The sequence below is a fragment of the Capricornis sumatraensis genome, chromosome 4 (assembly GCF_032405125.1).
Source record: "Capricornis sumatraensis isolate serow.1 chromosome 4, serow.2, whole genome shotgun sequence".
NCBI classification, from domain to species: Eukaryota; Metazoa; Chordata; class Mammalia; order Artiodactyla; family Bovidae; genus Capricornis; species Capricornis sumatraensis.
This window is the reverse complement of record NC_091072.1, coordinates 65,761,566-65,780,050: the sequence shown is the minus strand read 5'-3', so window position 1 is coordinate 65,780,050 and position 18,485 is coordinate 65,761,566. Positions and strand designations below refer to the sequence as shown.

General features: G+C 34.9%; 1 protein-coding gene across 2 annotated transcripts in view; it reads left to right on the top strand.

Moving 5' to 3' along the window:
• Positions 1-16,915, top strand: part of DCN (decorin) — a 37,346-nt gene extending 20,431 nt beyond the window's left edge. For both annotated transcript variants that reach the window (XM_068969993.1, XM_068969994.1), the window contains exons 4-8: positions 2,465-2,678; positions 3,485-3,598; positions 7,887-7,980; positions 11,812-11,950; positions 15,879-16,915. In XM_068969993.1, the coding sequence (XP_068826094.1) occupies positions 2,465-2,678; positions 3,485-3,598; positions 7,887-7,980; positions 11,812-11,950; positions 15,879-16,073 (756 nt within the window). In that variant the 3' untranslated portion in view covers positions 16,074-16,915. The remainder of the gene's footprint in view (positions 1-2,464; positions 2,679-3,484; positions 3,599-7,886; positions 7,981-11,811; positions 11,951-15,878) is intronic.
• Positions 16,916-18,485: the final 1,570 nt, after the last annotated feature.

Below are 18,485 nucleotides of genomic sequence, written 5' to 3'. Positions count from 1 at the left end.
CTAATTCGGCTTCTCTCAGCCCGTTATCTAAACAATGATAGTCCATTTCTGCTTGTCTTTCTTCTTTTCATCAGCTGATCTCCTGAACAGTATATGTGGTTTACCTTTGACTCTTCCTCTGGTTTATTTGGGCTTTGTCATTACTCAATGTAATTAGTCCACTTTTTTCCATATCAACATTTGCCATATAATCTTATAAACTATGCTTTCTCAAATACCTATCCCTGTGTATAGAACTAATGTTAGCCATTCTCAGCAGTACTATGTATACATGAGTAACTTTTTTCACACGTGGATCTGTTTTATATGAAACTCTAATTTATACAGGTCATGGGAAAGAATCTGTCTACAATGCAAGAAAAGTGAAAGTGAAAGTGAAGTCGCTCAGTCGTGTCCGACTCTTTGCGACCCCATGGACTGGAGCCTACAATGCAAGAAACCTGGGTTCATTCCTCGGTCAGGAAGCTTCCCTGGGTAAGGGAATGGCAGCCCAGTCCAGTCTTGCTTGAAGAATCCCATGGACAGAAGAGCCTGGAGGGCTATATAGTCCATGGGGTCACAAAGAGTCAGACACAACTGAGCAACTAACACTTCACTTTATATCATGATGATCAAAATTTGTAGTTTATTTATTTTCCAGTGGAGATTCTTTTTGCTGGACTAGACCTTTTCTACAAACAATGCTATTTGAAAGTTGCTTTGCAAGAAAGCAGTCTATATACATGATTGATTTTTTTAGTCCTCACAATAAGCCCCTGTAGGTGTTATTATTATTTCTGCTTTACTGAAGAAAAAACTGGGGACAAATGTCACACCACCTCCAAAATATAGCAGCAGTTATTACTATAGCATACTCACCAGTAGAGACATTGTCTAGGTATTATCTAGTGAAACAAGTAATATTTTATTACCTGAAATGGCAGGTAATACATCAGCAGGTTGACTCTTCATAATAGGTTTAACATTCAACATAAAATAAGACAGATTTTTAAGACCAGGTTTAATGCATTTAATTATATCAGCCTTTCAGAATTTCCTTCCATGGATGGCAATTAAGGACATCCTGTGTTTACATTTAAGCATCCACCATTTTGACTGTTTTTTAATGATGCAAGTCCTCTCTTCTCTCCTCTAGCTCTGGCTTTTACTGATTTTTCTGGACATTTTGCTTATTAATATCAATTTCCTAAGACTTTAACCTTCATGTTTTTTTTTTTTAACTTTCTGTAATAGTTACTGAAATTTCCTAGGATTTCATTTTAATCAAACAATTCACCTGTGAGGATTAGTTAAAAAGATGAACTTATTATTTGTAATAAGTTTTAATTAATCAAATAATGTGAACTACATGAGAATGTACATGGATTATTAAACTAGCTATTACCTTCTAAAAATAGTCTTATATTTTTGAGATGGAAAGTTCCCACTGTTCTATTCCTTTTGTTCTTTTCTTGCCCCTTTGCATTTTCACATGTGCCTAAACACAAACCACAATTGAAAATAGAAGTTTCTTAGATCTTGATGAAATTATCCTATATTCCTCATGATAAGCCAACAAGTTGACATAATGCAGTGTGGTTCTGTATATACATAGATCATTGGAAGATAACTGAGGTAGTCCAAAAGTAGGTGTAGCAGTATTTATAGTATAACAATAATGGCTTACAAATAATTTCTTATATTAGGAGAACTTAGAAACACACATTTTAAAATTACAAAAAAATAACATATTTGGCTACATAAAACCATTACGTGCAAAATGAGCAGAAACAGAAGAAAAATACAATGTATCCATAAATCATTTATTAAAATACATTAAACATTAAGAAAAATGAGAAGTTTTGTGACCAAGCAATCCTTTTCCTCCAAAAAATAAAGCTAATGGTAGCAAAATAAAAGGAAATTTCTTTAACCTCTCAAGAGACAAGGAAATGCAAAGTAAAGCAATGAACTACAACATAATGTGTTGATTTGCAAACTTTTGGAAAATGATTATATTAAATTCCATGAGGCTGCGAGATAATTTTACTCTCTTGCATTGTTGGTGATGGTATAAATTAGTGCCACCATTTTGTAGTGGATTCCATGACAACAGCCAGTGAAGACAGACGAAGAGGTTGAAAAGCTGACTGGAGAATGGAGGTCTGTGGCACTAGATTCTTTCCAGGTCACTCTAGCAATTTCAATATTTTGGAGCATTTATTGTTTAAAAATTAAATAGCTATATCTCTCTATGTATAATCCGCTTTTTATCAAATTTCTCTCCCCTTTTCTCCTGAAGTTCAGGTTCTCATGTGCTGTTCAAGTAATCAGATCAGTTTAATTTTTTTTCCAATTTCTTCTAATTTTGCAGATTTCTCTGTGAGTCCCATAAATGGAATGAAATTACACACTTGCTTGACATACATATTTTATGAGTGGAAGGTTGTGGAATTAAGATGTTGCTTTTGTTCACTATCTACAGACACTGATTCTCATCAACAACAAAATTAGCAAAATCAGCCCTGGGGCATTTACTCCTCTGGTGAAATTGGAACGACTTTATCTTTCCAAGAATCAGCTGAAGGAATTGCCAGAGAAAATGCCCAAAACTCTTCAGGAGCTGCGTGTCCACGAGAACGAGATCACCAAAGTGCGAAAGTCTGTGTTCAATGGATTGAACCAGATGATCGTCGTAGGTACAGATATTCTTATAGCTCTAAAACCAGGATTCAAGGTTCACCTTAAGAGACTACAAGTAAGCTTTAGCTACAGGAAGGTAAATTAGCTAGAATTTACAGCTCTTAAAGCATGTAGAAATAACAGTAGCTGGGCCAGGAGAAATGGGTATTGAATCTGTGCCTTACAAAAATTTTATTCTTGAACTTGAGGATCTGAAAATGTAGGAAGAAGTCTCTAGGGCTGATGCTTCACTACCTACTGCAGGCCCAAGATGCAGGATGTAATTAAGCTGTGCTTAATTAGAGATATTTGGAGAATACCTTTACATTGTGGGAATTTATTCTAGTCTGAACATCTATAAATCATTGCTTTAAATAATGTGTTCTAATGTTTTTCTCTATATGAGATAAAATATTTGTCATATTAAAATTGGCTTACAAAATGCTAGATTCATATTATTTAACAATATTTTAATATATCTAAATAATTGCCCCATAACAAGTGTGATTTATAAACACTAACTTTTGTTGATTTCTAGGCAAACCTGTGTATGGACCTTAAATAATGTTGTTGTTATATTGTTTTTCATATTATTACTTTTTCCTAAATCATTTTCATTGTTGTTATTGTTTTTGGTTATATTAATGACGGAAACTTTTACCACATTTTGCCATCCCTTTGAGACACAAGCCCTTTAATTTCTCTTTCGTATTTTCAGTCAAGTTGTTATTGATTCAAATTTTTTCTTGTTGAGCAGACACCGCTCTGGCTTGCAGTTTCCTCAGGTTGTCCTCTAAAAGTTTTGCACTTATTGCATTTATAGAACTTGGCACCAACCCACTGAAGAGCTCAGGCATTGAAAATGGAGCCTTTCAGGGAATGAAGAAGCTCTCCTACATCCGCATTGCTGACACTAATATAACTACCATCCCTCAAGGTGATGAAAATTCTTTTTTTAATATATATTTTGTTCATTTGATTTTTTAAATTAATTTATTTATTTTAATTGGAAGCTAATTACTTTATAATATTTTAGTGGTTTTTGCCACACATTGACTTGAATCAGCCACGGGTCTTCAAAGCAATTTGAATATCCAAATCCAAAGGCTTTGACACTAAAAAAAGTATGTCTTTGAAAATTTGGATGATGACTCAAATGGCCAACATTATTTCTAGTAAATTCTCTATCCCTTAAAGTGTTCCAGCAAAACTAGCTGGCCACTGGGCCATCCAGGCTGACTGTAAAGATGGCTAGACTCTTTCAGCTATAAAGATACTTATATCTAATGTAAGATGCAAATTAACAGACAATGACTTTATATTATAGAATTGTGATATCATAAAGAAAAAAATTATAGTTGTTTAAAAAGTAGACTGCTTTTGTAGTACTTTGTTTTAAAAAATGATACCATGGAAGAACGTCTGAAATTGAGCCAATTTTTACTGAGTCTCTAATCCCTTAGAGAATTCCATTGCATTTTAGGACATTCTAGTCACTACTCTCTGAATAACAGGATCCACAATGGTCGCGCTGTAAGACTGGTGGTTACATGTTGTAAAGAGTGTGGATTTTGAGTTCAGACTGTCACTAATTGGCTATGATCTTGGCCAAGTTATTCAACACCTATGACACATTTGTAAAATCATAAAGTGGTAATAATATTAGTATCCACTTAATTGGATTGTTTTAAAATTAAATAAATGGAAAAATATCTGGCCTGTAAATAAGTAGTGGGTTATTGTTACCTTCTATTATTTATTAAAAATATTTTAAATACTCATTTAGCTTAGGCAAAGTATAAGCATGGAGAAAGGGCAGTGAATAGGATATAGGCCTGCCTTCAAGAAGCTTATTACCTAGAGCAAAGCCGGCAAGGAAACAGCAATCATCACAGTCACAGGGATAAGCTCACATTCTAAGGTTTAGTCAGGAGAGGCTTTTAAGCCAACAAATCAGCAAAAATAAGTTTCTTTAATTTTCACATTTTTCTGGTCTCAGGTATTCATTTCAGTCACACAAAACCTCCTCCGTACTCTCAAATTTTCTCCTCAATCTGGCCTTTCCTCAGTTTAGATGTCTTGTTCTTGAATTGATACAAAATATAGGTTCTTGCCCAAAGAAAACAGTTATCCTTTATTGTGCTTCTACTGAAATTTCAGGTCTAGAGAGTACTTAGTCCATAGGATGGTTCTTACTACCCCTTGCCCTCTCTATAGTATTTTTGCTACAAAGCGTTTCTGATACCCATTGATAGCAACTACTGGTATAGATGATAGATAGATGATAGATCAATAGACAGATGATAGACAGATAGAAGAAGGGAAATTGATTTATAGTTCACAAAGTGCTTTCATATTGGGTCTCTGACTTGTTACATGGTAATAGGTAATTTTTACATCACCAGTGCAGGGATTTTATATTTGTAAATATATTTTAATTTACATTTACAATAGTACATTTTATTATATATATATATAATCTATAAAGCCTTAGAGCTGTAGGAGGTAAAGTAAAGTAACTGGAATTTGAAGTCCAGGTATTTTTTATTACTTCATGCTACCAGATGACTTGCATTAAAGCACATTCTTTGATTTTGCTGTCCTTCTAATTACATCTCCTAAATATATCTCAATAACACATTTCATCACTTAGTGATCAGTTTTCCTTGATTTCTTATCTCTATTTATTACTATGCTAGGGCTCTTTTCTCATCTTTTCTACTTGCTTTTATTTACTAAACTCTTAATAGTATTGAAATCATAATAACTCAGTTTTATTAAGCACTTATGCCAAATGCTTTTCATGAATTTTATAATATTATGCCAAATGCTTTTCTTGGTCTCTGTTATATGAATCTCAGAATGACCCTTTTAAGTAGTATTATCACACCTGTCTTATAATTGAGGAAAATAAATCTGAAAGGCATAAAGTAAATTGTGACCAAAGCCTCCAAGCTAGGCAGTGGCACAGCTGGGTTGTGCTGGGCTGATGCCATAACTCATGTGTTTGACCATTTCATTCTTCCTGTGCATATCTATACCTGTGTCATGTAAGAGTCTACCTTTCCTAGACTGGTGCCCTTATGCCTGAACGTAGCCTCTTTCCAGGAGTCTTAATTTCCACATGTTATCTCCGCTCAGAGTGACATCAAAAGGCAGTGGAGTAGAGTAGAGAGATTTTAAGTTCACACTGTGAAGTCAGACCTTCCTGGGTGAGAGGACTGACTCATTCATTTAGTTATCCTGTGACTCCAGGCTTATTATTCCACACTTCCAAAACCTCAGTTTTGCTACCTATAAAATGGTGGTATTAGTGACACCTCTCTTGAAGGATATTTGTGAGGATTAATAGATATAAATAAGACTTGTACGTACGCAGTATCTGGCCCAAAGTAAGCTCTCAGTGTATTTTATCTTAAAAATGGAAAAGGAAAAGAAAAAACAGTAACAGGTGTAGAATCTTTGGCTAAATGCTACTGTGGCAGAGGCTAATGATGTTTTTTATGAATTTCGATCTCTCTACCCTCCTATTGCAAACTTCTCTTTCACAGTGAAACTTACCATAACTTTCCTTTTGGGAAACTGATGTCCCCAAAGGGAAGACACTTAGAAATGAGGTAAGAATGAGGGATGTGGTGATGATTGTTGTTCCAGAGACACTACATTTTTAAAAACAGCTTTTCATAGTGACAGGGAAGAAAGCATGTACATTCACTGCTTCGCTATACACTCACTTGCTTTATCTATGAGAGTATTTTAAAAATCCACATTTGTATATTCTGAGACTAAAGTGATTGGAATCCCTTAGTTCTTATTGACTGCGATTTCCTGACATTTATTTGCAAGAATCATGCCATTGTTATTTCATTTTCTTCAGTGAAGAGCATGTTATTCTCTTTGGCCATTTGGGAACATACCACAGTCCCCACTTAGTAGCTAGATAACCTACAAAATGGGTAACTGTGAATCTCTGTTTCTTCATCAATGAAACAGAATTAATGAAAAATAATTTATATATTGAAAAAACTTACATGAGCTAGGTTAGGAAAATGATAACCTCAGTGTTCAGCACATAACAGACAGTTAGTAAAGCAAAAGTTCCTTTCTTTGGTATCTCCCACATAAATCATACTACTGTTGAGAAATTAATAGTCATTTTCAAATAAAATATGGAATAAACTTTTACATTAAATGGAATGTTTTGACTGAGTTCAGTGGGATGTAGTGAAAATTTCAAGCCAAACATAACCTGTGATTTTCCAATTTTATTCATTATAGACAAAGAACCAACCCTATCTGCTAAGCAGATGTTAGTTCTCCATGTAACCAATTTGCTATTTTCTTTGTAGTTGTTGCTGTTCTTGTAAATGGAACAATATGTAGTTTTAAAAACTGTATAAAAACATAATAGATCCTCAGATGGCAAGAGGGAATGAAAATATAGTATTTAAACTTTTATACTTACATTACTACATTTTTAGAGGTCACAGCCATTCATGAGGTACTATCCAGAGGTTTAGCTGATGTGTTGGATTTCAAATTATTTCCCCAGGTGCCCCACATATGGCAGGTTGCTTGCTTATAGGACTCTGTATTCCTCTTGTATGAAGAAATAGTCTTAATTTAAAAGGATCAAGTAAGCTCTTTCTACACATCATGTTTGGAAACATTTGGTGTTTTTATGGAAAAATTTATTAAAAGTAAAGCCAGCACAGTATATAAGTGTTAGTTATTAATGAATCTCAGTAAGGAAATACATGATTAAGGTCGTTTATAGGTTGAACTTATCCATAATTACTTATTTATACTTCAAATGCCAAAAGCTTCCTTTTAGGGTCATTATCCTTTGTCAATGGCAGTGTGAACCCATTAGCAAAGGTGTGAGAAACTAGCGAGATTCAAAGTTTGACTTCACGTCTACAACTGTATTGACAGTGTCTAGGACAAAGATATACTGCATGGTAATCTGCTACATAGCAAACGCAGTGTGTTAAAATCAGTTTAGGAGGAAAGCAGAAATGGCTTGTACTACTTCCGAAAACATGTGTTATTGCAAAAGTGATGAAGGAAAAAGATGAAAAGCAAAACTGATGAATAAGATGCAAAGCAAATCCTTTGAAACTGAATGTCATTTGGAAAATTGATGACATGTGTCTGCACTGTCTTCATACATTCGCTAATTATATTTCTCTGCTAATTTAACCTCCTGTATTTCCATATTGCAGGTCTTCCTGCTTCCCTTACTGAATTACATCTCGATGGCAACAAAATCACCAAAGTTGATGCAGCTAGCCTGAAAGGACTGAATAATTTGGCTAAGTAATAACGTTATTTCATAATATTCTATCAGTGAAATGGATGAGTATATTAGTGCCTATACGCTCGGAATTAGAAACATGATGATTGATTTTTTGCCTGTACCACAAATATTGTTTTTGTTACTAATAACCGCAAACTTCAGCTTTGTCGAATTATTTAAAAAAAGAAAACTAATGAAATAGTGTACTTTCATAAGTCCACTAACATCAGCCTTATATTTTATGAATACCATACTGTTTTTAGATTAAGATATATCATATGTACCAAGTATTTGATTAAATCTGTATTCTCATTCAATATGTTCTAATTTGATTGTATCAAACTGAAGTCTAAGTAATTATAAAATAGTATTCAGAATTTGAAAACATATTAAAATGAAAGCTACCAGGGCATGAAAATATTGGGCATCTTACTGCATGTATTAGAATACATATCATGTGATTTTCTAACTCCTGTTCTCTGAAGAATTTAAAATGTCTCTCTGGACAAATATACTCTCAAATTTTTTTTCTGAGCCTTCTAAACTTTTTTTCCTTATAGATGATCATTAATGCCCATTCTGCTTTCTAACCTAATTTCAGTTTTTTTTTTTTTTAGTATTTGTAATCTGGCGAAGCAGTAAAAAGAGAGTATTGGCAGACCTTTTCAACTGTCTTCACAAACAGTCTGCTCCTGATTCACACGTACTTGAATGTCCTTGCTGAGAAGCATAGTGTTATGCCAAATTGGCTCACTCCTTTTTTTGCACATAAATTTCATCATGGATAAATAAATACAAAGCGTATCATTTACCTTTGAGAAATACGTAAAAGCAGATGTCTATGTAATGCAGATTTCCCCTGTGTCTGTGGGTATCCCCCAGTGACCCAGGGGAGCGTGAGGGATGAAGGTGGTATATGCATGTGACTGTAGCTGCAATATATAACCCTGGTGCCTCAAATGATAAGAAACCCATTGTCTAAAGCAATTTTAATTAGTCTCTAATGGAGAAAATAATATTCAAAATAGTGTTACCTACCTTTCTATGTTGATTAAGCCTCTCTAGCTAGAGAGAAATATAGGAAGATAAGTTGCATTTCTCACTGTATAGAAGTGTCTTTGAAAGAAAGTAAAGTTTCTCAGATCTGTCCGACTCTTTGGGACCCCATGGACTGTAGCCTACCAGGCTCCTCAGTCCATGGGATTTTCCAGGCAAGAATACTGGAGTGGGGTGCCATTTCCTTCTCCAGGGGATCTTCGCGACACCTCTCCAGGGATTGAACCCAGTTCTCCCACATTGTGGGCAGACACTTTACCGTCTGAGCTACCAGGGAAGCCTTGGATTATTATTAGTAGTATTAGGAGGAGTATAAGTAGTAGGGATTGGCAATCGTATAAAATTCTAAATGTGGTAAATCATTCATAATATTGTGCCATTTTAGAAAAGTAAATTTATTTTGTACTGAAAGTGGTATGGAGACTTTATGATTCCACACTTTAAAATTAACATCACATACTTTTTTATCAAATAGAAGCATAAAGAGCTAATAAACTTTGAAAAGGTCAATAGGAATGAAGACTTTTGTTTAAAAAGATTTTTAATTCCAGTCATTAAATAAGAGAAAATTGCCTCACTGGCCAGGCAATCTTTCTCAGTTCTTGAATTGATTAAATATATTTCTGTTTGGGATCAAGTTCAGAAAAATCTATCTCATAAATTATCAAATCCTTATGTTGTTTGCTCCTCCCTGATTCTGGAACATGAGAGGTACATTGGTGCTAAAAATCAAAACTGTGAAAAGGAGAAAAAAGCAGCCACTAATCTCAGAATATTATTGCAGGGCAAATATTCCAATTAGTTATTAGGAACAAGTAAGGCCAAAATCCTGTATGTCCCTCTGCAAGAATATTAAGTGGTTTTTCAGGCAAACTGCCCTTTTCTTATTAAGCATATATAACCATATTCTCTCCTAATTTTCTTTGATGGAAAGAATCATGGTTTTTTAGCCACGTCTCCTCTGTCCTCACAAGCCTAGAACAAAAGTCTTTAACATAATAGGTTCTAAAAAACATTTGATGAGTGAATATAAATTGACCATTGAAAATGTAGTTTCCTTCGATTAAATTATTAGGAGTATTATATTTTAAGAAATGTATTAGTCCAAATGGGTATGGGACTTGGAGTGCTATAAGAACTAAGAGTCAAGGTTCTGAAATAGAAAAGGAAAGACCAGAAACAGATGAAAGTGTAAGACTGAGGGAAAGACAAAATATTATGGGACAAGGTGCCAGGCTGATAATCAACAAGTAAGGCAAGCCACCTGTTTTATCAATAGCCTAAAGTCAGCACACTTTAATCTCAGTTATTTCAAATACCAAGTCATGATGAAAATTGGAAGACTTTGGTTACCTCAAGTGAAAGTCGTTCAGTTGTGTCCAATTCTTTGCAGATCCCATGGACTATACAGTCCATGGAATTCTCCAGGCCAGAATAGTGGAGTGGATAGCAGTTCCCTTCTCCAGGGGATCTTCCCAATCCAGGGATAGAACCCAGGTCTCCTGCACTGCAGGCAGATTCTTTACCAGCTCAGCCATCAGGGAAGCCCTATATCAACATCTAAATCCCAAAAGGGCTCAAAAATCTCAACTCACTGAAGGCAAGCAGGAATCATTCTTCAAAAAGGGCCAAGTCTTTTTCACTAAATTTGGAGGACTTCAAGAGATTCTTCTGCTTCCTCTCCCTTTGAGCTTTCTGGTTCTCTTCCACTACTTGGTTGCCTCATCTCTCTCCGCCCTTTTGGATTGACAGCACCTTGGTGCTGACAGATACTAATTCTGAGAACGTTGGGTCCAGTGGTTCTGTCTTCAAGTCAGCGTCTTCTGAGTTTTGAATCTGATTGACTGTGAGGGAGGGCTTCCGTGGTGGCTCAGTGGTAAAGAATCTGCCTGCAAGGCAGGAGCCACGGGTTTGAACCCTGAGTCTTGAAGATCCCCTGGAGAAGGGCATGACAACCCACTCCAGTAGTTTCGCCTGGAGAGTCCCATAGACAGAAGAGCCTGGTGGGCTCCAGTCTATAGGGTCGCAGAAAGTCGAATATGACTGAAGTGACCTAGCACGCACTGTGAGGGAACATCAAAGCTGCAGACTCACACTTGCTAAACATTTAACGAAAAAAATACAACCCAGAACCTTGAGTGGCATTGTATGAGAAATGGAAGATGGGGCAAGATCAGGGTCAGAGATCAGGGCTCTAGGGCTCATAGCTCAGAGATCAGTGTCAAAAGCCAGGAATATTGATACCAGGCATATTCTGACAGTAACAGATTGTCATTGATAGACTCTTTTAACCATATTTTCTGTTGAGCTTTCTGGCAGGTAGATTTGTTGACATTACAAACTTTCACTTTTTATTTACAACAAATAAATTTGTCCAATACAAATACAATTGCTTGCTTTACAAAGTGACCCAGATAGTAATAGTGTCCCTTTCATTTTGCCTCAGTTGAGTAAACTGCATTCATTATACAATCAACTCTTGATCACATCAAGCTCTGGGTTAGTACCAGATGTACAAGACAGTCACTCTTCTCAAAGCAAGACACACAAGTACACAGCCCCTTGAGTGTTACAAGAGGGTGACAACAGGGTGCTCTATGAGCATTCACTAGGGGCAGACTGTATCTGAGATGAAACCTTAAGAACAAATCGGCTCTATCCAAGCTCAGATAGTTTGGGGAAAATCACATTAGGCAGAGGTAATAGTACAAAAACAAAACAACAAAAAAATGCCTTTCCTATTGTAAGAAGGCATCCATGTGCAGTGATTCATTCATTTCTGTTTTCTGTTGCAGGTTGGGACTGAGTTTCAACAGCATCTCTGCTGTTGACAATGGCTCTTTGGCCAACACTCCTCATTTGAGGGAACTTCATTTGAACAACAACAAGCTTGTCAAAGTGCCCGGTGGGCTGGCCGATCATAAGTACATCCAGGTAATATAAAACCACTAACTATTGTGAGGAATATCTAGGGAGCAAATCATCCCTACTGGGATGCCTGGAGGCAGGAAATTCTGCTTAGAAATGTTTTTGCAGAGAGATATTTTTAATGTTTCTACATGAATTTTCATTCTGGTTCTGTGAGATATATAGGTTTAAATTAGTATTAATTTTTTTTTAATTAGGACTACTACCTTGAACTTACTATATTACTTGCTTCCAGAATATAATTTATTTTTTATGAAGCAGGGTAGTTTCAAGTCACAGATCAGTGTTACAAATACATAGTGTTTAGATATCATCTGTAATCTATGGATATGAAATAAAATAGTAGTTTTAACTTTGAGTTTCAACAAACATCTTGTAGGTCAAAAGACAATGTTTACCTAGCTGTGTGACCGAATTAACTTCATATAAATTATCAGTTAGCATATATTCTTAAAGATAAGATATGGTTCAGTGGTTCACTATGCTAATAGAGCTTTATAGTTCATAAATCTGTAAATGTAAGTCATGCTTATTACTTTAAGTAGTCATAGTGATTTCATATATAACAATATAAGATTTCCATTGTTATCTTGAGGAAATTAAACAAACATGTTGTTTAAATTGTGTATTTTTAAAAGATTATATATATGAAAAGCTCAATATATAGTGTGTCTTACTGTGGTCACAGAGATAAAATTATCAAACATGCCATTTTGAAATCTTTCTTGAATGTCAGCAAATTTCATGGACATTTACACAGGGCCCCACATTCAGAAGGACCTTGTTGTTAGTTTCCCATTTCCAATTGGCATCTGTGTAGTCATATTACCTACATTTCTCGAGGCTCTTAGCGGTTTCACCTACTCTACTATTTTTTTCTGTATCCATATAGTCCAGATATTTTTAAATTATGTAATTATCCAACTATCACCATAATATAGTTTTAGAATATTTTGATTACCTCCCAAATAGGCCTCTTACATATTTATTTCTAGTTGTTCTCAATCTCATCCTCAGACACAGGGAATCATTAATCTGGTTTCTCTATATATGTTTCTTTTCTAGACATTTCTAAATGTAATCATACAAGGTGTGGCTTTTGTGGTTGGCTTCTTTCACTTATCAGAGTAATTTTAAGTCATCCATATCACAGCATGTGTCAGTAATTCAATCATTTTTATTGATGAATTGCACATCATTGTATGGATATACCACATTTTATTTTGCTAGTACTATACCTTTTGATAACTGTAACTTCTGATTATGCTTAGAAATGAGAAATGAAGTTCCTCTAACCTTGGTCTTATTTTTCAAAATTTTGGCTGTTCTTGTTTCTTTGCATTCCATTCAAATTTTAGGGCTGGCTTGTTCATTTCTTCTCAAATTGATTGCTAGGGCTTCAATAGGAATTGTGTTGAATCTACAGATGATTCAGGAAAGAATTTTCCTTGCAATAACTTTGAGTCTTCAAATGCACAAACATGGAATATCTCTCTATTTTGTCTTTATTTTCTCACAGCAATAGTTTGGCATTTTTAGTATGCAAGTTTTACATTTCATTAAGTTTATTTCTAAATTTTGTGTATTTTTGGTGCTGTTATGGATAGTTTCCTTTAATTTTATTTTTGAATCTTTTTGTTAGTAGAAATTCAGTTGATTTTTGTGCATCTATCTTCTGTCTTAGTGCTAGTGTCCTGTGCTAAAATTATTTTTAGTTGTAGTACTTTTAATACATTCCTTTGGATAGTCTACATTCAGGATCTTATAATTTGTAAATAAAGAGAATTTTAATTATTCTTTCTCATCTGAATTTTTAAAATTTCTTTTCTTGCTTCACTGCATTGGCTAGAATCTATGGTACAATGTTGGTAGAAGTGATGGAATTAGACATCTTTGAACACTGGGGTACATGTGACCTCCAATTAAAAAAATCAGAAATTAGACATCTTTGTTTTATCCCTATTTTACAAGGGCAATCAACCTTTTGTCATTAGGCATGATGCTAGCTACAGGTCTTTTGTACATGTTCTTAATCAAGTTAAAAATATTTCCTTTGATTTTTAGTTTACTGAAAATTTTTATCATAAATGTGTGTTTTTTCCCAATGTTTTCTCTTTCTGTTGAGATGATTATGTGATTTTTGCTTTTATTCCTTTAATATACTATATTAACTTAATTGATTTCCAGTTAAATAAATTTAAATCCTTGAGAAAAATCATGTTTGGTTTTGACCATGGTGAAGTCTTTTTTTTTTAAATGTTGTGATATATAATTTCCTAATATTTTGTTAATTTTCTGTCTATATTCATATGTGATATTTTGACTATAGCTTTCTTTTTTGTGATTTTTGTTTAGCTATAAGAAAATATTGACCTCATATAATGAGTTGGAAATTTAATTTCCTTTTTACACAGACTAACACTTGCTTTATGTCTTGATATTTCCTTCTCTTATTCTAACTATTATCCATAGACTCTCACCAAGCACCTCTCCTTTCTTTTTAATTATTGTTAAGCAATGGAGACTGTCAAATGACAACAAGAAATTTTCAAAGTTAGAGAATCACATGCACACATACACACACACACACAAACCTTACAGATATTGTTTTGATATTAATATCCCTTGTTTCTGTTTTTGTAAGACATCTATTGTTCTCTTCATAAACCTTTTCTTAATCAAGAGTCTTCACCAGGATATGAATATAAATATTCTGGTGGGTGGAACAATATTTCAAGTCAGTTATTCTAAGGAAGGACCTCATAGATTTCATAGCTTGCGTAAGAAATTATTGCTTTACCATTATATTTTAGCCTTGGTTTATGGTCAATCACTTCCATTCTTCAGAATTCACATATAAATAATTTGAGTAAAAACTCATTTTCAAACTTCTTTTTAAGTCTGATATTTAGTTTTGCTTAAAAAAAATCTATGAACAAATTGCCATTGTCTTAAACATAATCATAAAATATATTTCAGAAAAAATTTCTAATGAACTATAATGTTATATTCATTGAATATAACTTGTAACATAGAATACATTTTTGTTAAAAATTTCTAGGTCTGCTTATTCCAAATATGGTTGCATTCAAGTATTTCTTAGAGTTTGTGATTTTTAATTCTGATTCTAATACTCTATACCCTCTCATACTTTACTATATTACTTCCTTATTTTAGGTAATTCTTTAAATAGTCTATAATTTTATCTTTGCCCTGAAGATATTCCATGTGGACACAATTTATGAAATAACCATGAAATCATTCATTTATTCATTCAACACATATTTATTGAACATCTACTCTGTTCTAGCATGAGCTGAGAGTAGAAGGATGCCCAGATCAAGTAGGATGTGTCATTGTGAGAACTTTAGATTTTACTCTGCATGAGATGGGAAGCTGCTGGGGTACTGAGGCAGGATGATATAACTTGCTTACTTTTTAAAATAATAGTTGGAAGAAAGGAAAGTAAGAAGGTAGAAAAGAGAAAGAAAGAACAGACTTCAAGAAGGAAAAAGAGGAAACAGGAAGATCAGAGCAGCTTCAATAATTTAAAAGGAGATAATAGTGGCTTTGCATGAGGTTGTAGGAGTAGATATGGGGAGAAGAACTGGATTACACGTCTTTTTTTTAAGGTTACACTAGCAGGATTTGTTGATGTTAGGGCAAAAAGTGTAAGACAGGGAGAGTCAAGGATAATGACAATGTTTTTAGCCTGAGTCATCTGGAAAGACTGAAATGCCATATACTGAGATGAGGAAGACTAAGGAAGGGAAAAACAAGATTAAAAAGGGAGAGAGAAATCAAACATTTGGTTTGATTAGTATTAAGATATTTAAACTGAGGGATGAGCATGCTAAAAAAGAAGTAAGTGTTTACCTGTACGGTCTGCGTATATTTAGAGAAAAATAACCATGTGCCATTATTTGGGTTGCAGGTTGTCTACCTTCACAACAACAATATCTCTGCAATCGGCTCTAACGACTTCTGCCCACCCGGATACAACACCAAAAAGGCTTCTTATTCAGGAGTGAGCCTTTTCAGCAACCCAGTCCAGTACTGGGAAATCCAGCCATCCACCTTCCGATGTGTCTACGTGCGCGCTGCTGTTCAGCTTGGAAACTACAAGTAGCTCCCGAGAAAACCCTCATTTTTATAACCTGGCAAAATCCCATTAATGTCATTGCTCGGAAAAAATACAAAAAAAAAAAAAGAAAGAAAATTAGATACTGGAAATCTATCTGCAATGTGGATGTTTTTCCCACATGACTTATTATGCATAAAGCCAAATATGCAGTTTAAATAATTGCCTACAATAAAAAAATATTTTGCCTGCCATTTCAGAATCCTTTTTTGAAGCTTATTATTGATGTTAACTGAGCTATTGCAGATATTCTCTTTTACTAAATGTAAAATTTGGAGTAAACAATTTTAGTAGAGCATTTAATTTCCAGAAAGAATCAAATAAAGATGGTATCAATCTTCTGTAACTCACGGCGGGGGATTAGCTCCGTTGACATAGTCTAGCAGTGTATTCATCCCCATTAGTATTGATAAAGCCTCATTTGAGTGTGTGAATTCAATCCAGGCTATGTAAAATTTTTGCTAATGTCATTGTTTTGAAAAAAAATAAATTCACAAGTACATTTAAAATTACTATTGTATAAAGGCGTAATTTTAAATCTTCCCTAAACTCAATCTGCTGAAGAGAATAGACATTGCTTTCTTGATAAAAACAGCACATCTTTTCAAGTTCTCAGATTTGTATTCTACCCATGTCCTTTGATGTTTGTGTATTATAACTTACTTAATCTATACTCAGTGTTAAGCTGATAAGGCACAAAACTGACTTTTTCTTATTGGTCTAAAAAAAGAATATTTTCAGTTACTGGATACTAAATCGGTTTTAAAACTTTATGTATAATCAATCTGCTCACATAAACATTTCTGTCCTTACTAGATGTGTTAGAAATATTTCGTGCATTTAGCTAAACCTTCGGTTTTGTAAATTCTTTTGTGTACAATTTAAAAATAGCTATCAAAGCAGATCATTCAACAAGCCTGGGGAATGGGCTGCTTTACCAAGAGTAAATATTTATCAAAAAGTACGTGTATGATATCAATGTCTAATAAGCAAACACATGAGAACAATTTATGTCTTGTATAACCCTGTATGTTTTCTGATTGTAAATACTGCGACCCAAACTGGTTTAAACTGTGAAGGGGAATACAAAACAGTCTTGTTAGTAGATGAGCCTTTATCAGAGTTTCTCATCAATTCTTTCAGCTTTGCCTTCCTGCATTACGTTTTCAGGCTGGCCTCTCTTATGGCTGTGAAATATGAACTTCCTCCATCATTGACCCCCAGACAAGAGCATATTAACACAAAATTCCAGGAAAAGTCATGAGATTGTCCCTCACTATTGCATATAAACTTCACAACCCTGTAGAGTAAATACTATCATTATCCCCATTTTGTAGAAAAGTCAACTAAAATTAGGAGAAATTTAGTAACTTTCCCATAGTCAAATACCTGGGAAATACCTGGCAACAGAGCTTTCTCTTTTAATCTTTGTACAAGTCAGGGTCTGGTAGAAAACAGAATTCACCCCAGAGAATTTAAATGAAAGCAATTTGATGATAGGGCTGTTCTAGAGTGTGCTCAGAGTTAGCCACAGGAAACAAGGGATGGTGAGGCACCTAGGAAAGGACAGTGGAGGAAAGGCCTTCCCACCCAAGTGGCTGATGGACAGGAGAAGAACTGAATTCCTGGAGCTGAGTGAGAGGATGCGTCCAGGGAGCCATGCTCCTGGTGGGATGCAGTACCCACCAGAGGTGAAGAACTGAAGTAGGGTAACTACCTTTCCTTCCCACTTCAGGTCCTCCCACTGATCAAACCTAAAGGAAAGACAACCCTTAAAGAAAACCAGAGAGATTAAGCCTCCTCCTGGGCCCAGTGGGGAGGAGAGGGGAATGGATCTCTTCAGGACATTCAGAGAATATCTAGCCCAAACACTGTAATTGTATCTGTAGGGTCATTGAACACGTTCCACCAGCCTCAGCTAAGCATGAGCTTCCCTGGTGGTGAAGAATTCGCCTGCCAGGGCAGGAACATCAGAGATGTAGGTTTGATCTCTGGGTCAGGAAGATCCCCTGGAGGTGGATACAGCAAACTACTCCAGTGTTCCTGCCTAGAGAATTGCATGGACAGAGGAGCCTGGTGGGCTACAGTTCTTGGCTTGTAAAGAGTGGGACACGACTGAAGCGACTTAGCATTACATTTGCATTGTAGGTCATCCCAGGCAGTTTTTCTGACCCTAATTATTTGAGACTTTTCTGCATTGAGCAGAGGTGCTAATGCAGAGGTGTTAATAAATACAAAAAAATATTTGACAAAACTTTGTCAAATGATCAGCTAAATCTGATTTTCCATTGTGAAACACTAGGCTGCTTTTATAATGGCTTTGACTAAAGCAGTTTACTTATTGAAAGAAATGTGGTTAGTGTCAAAAATCGAAGTGTAAACAGAAAACGCACACTGTCA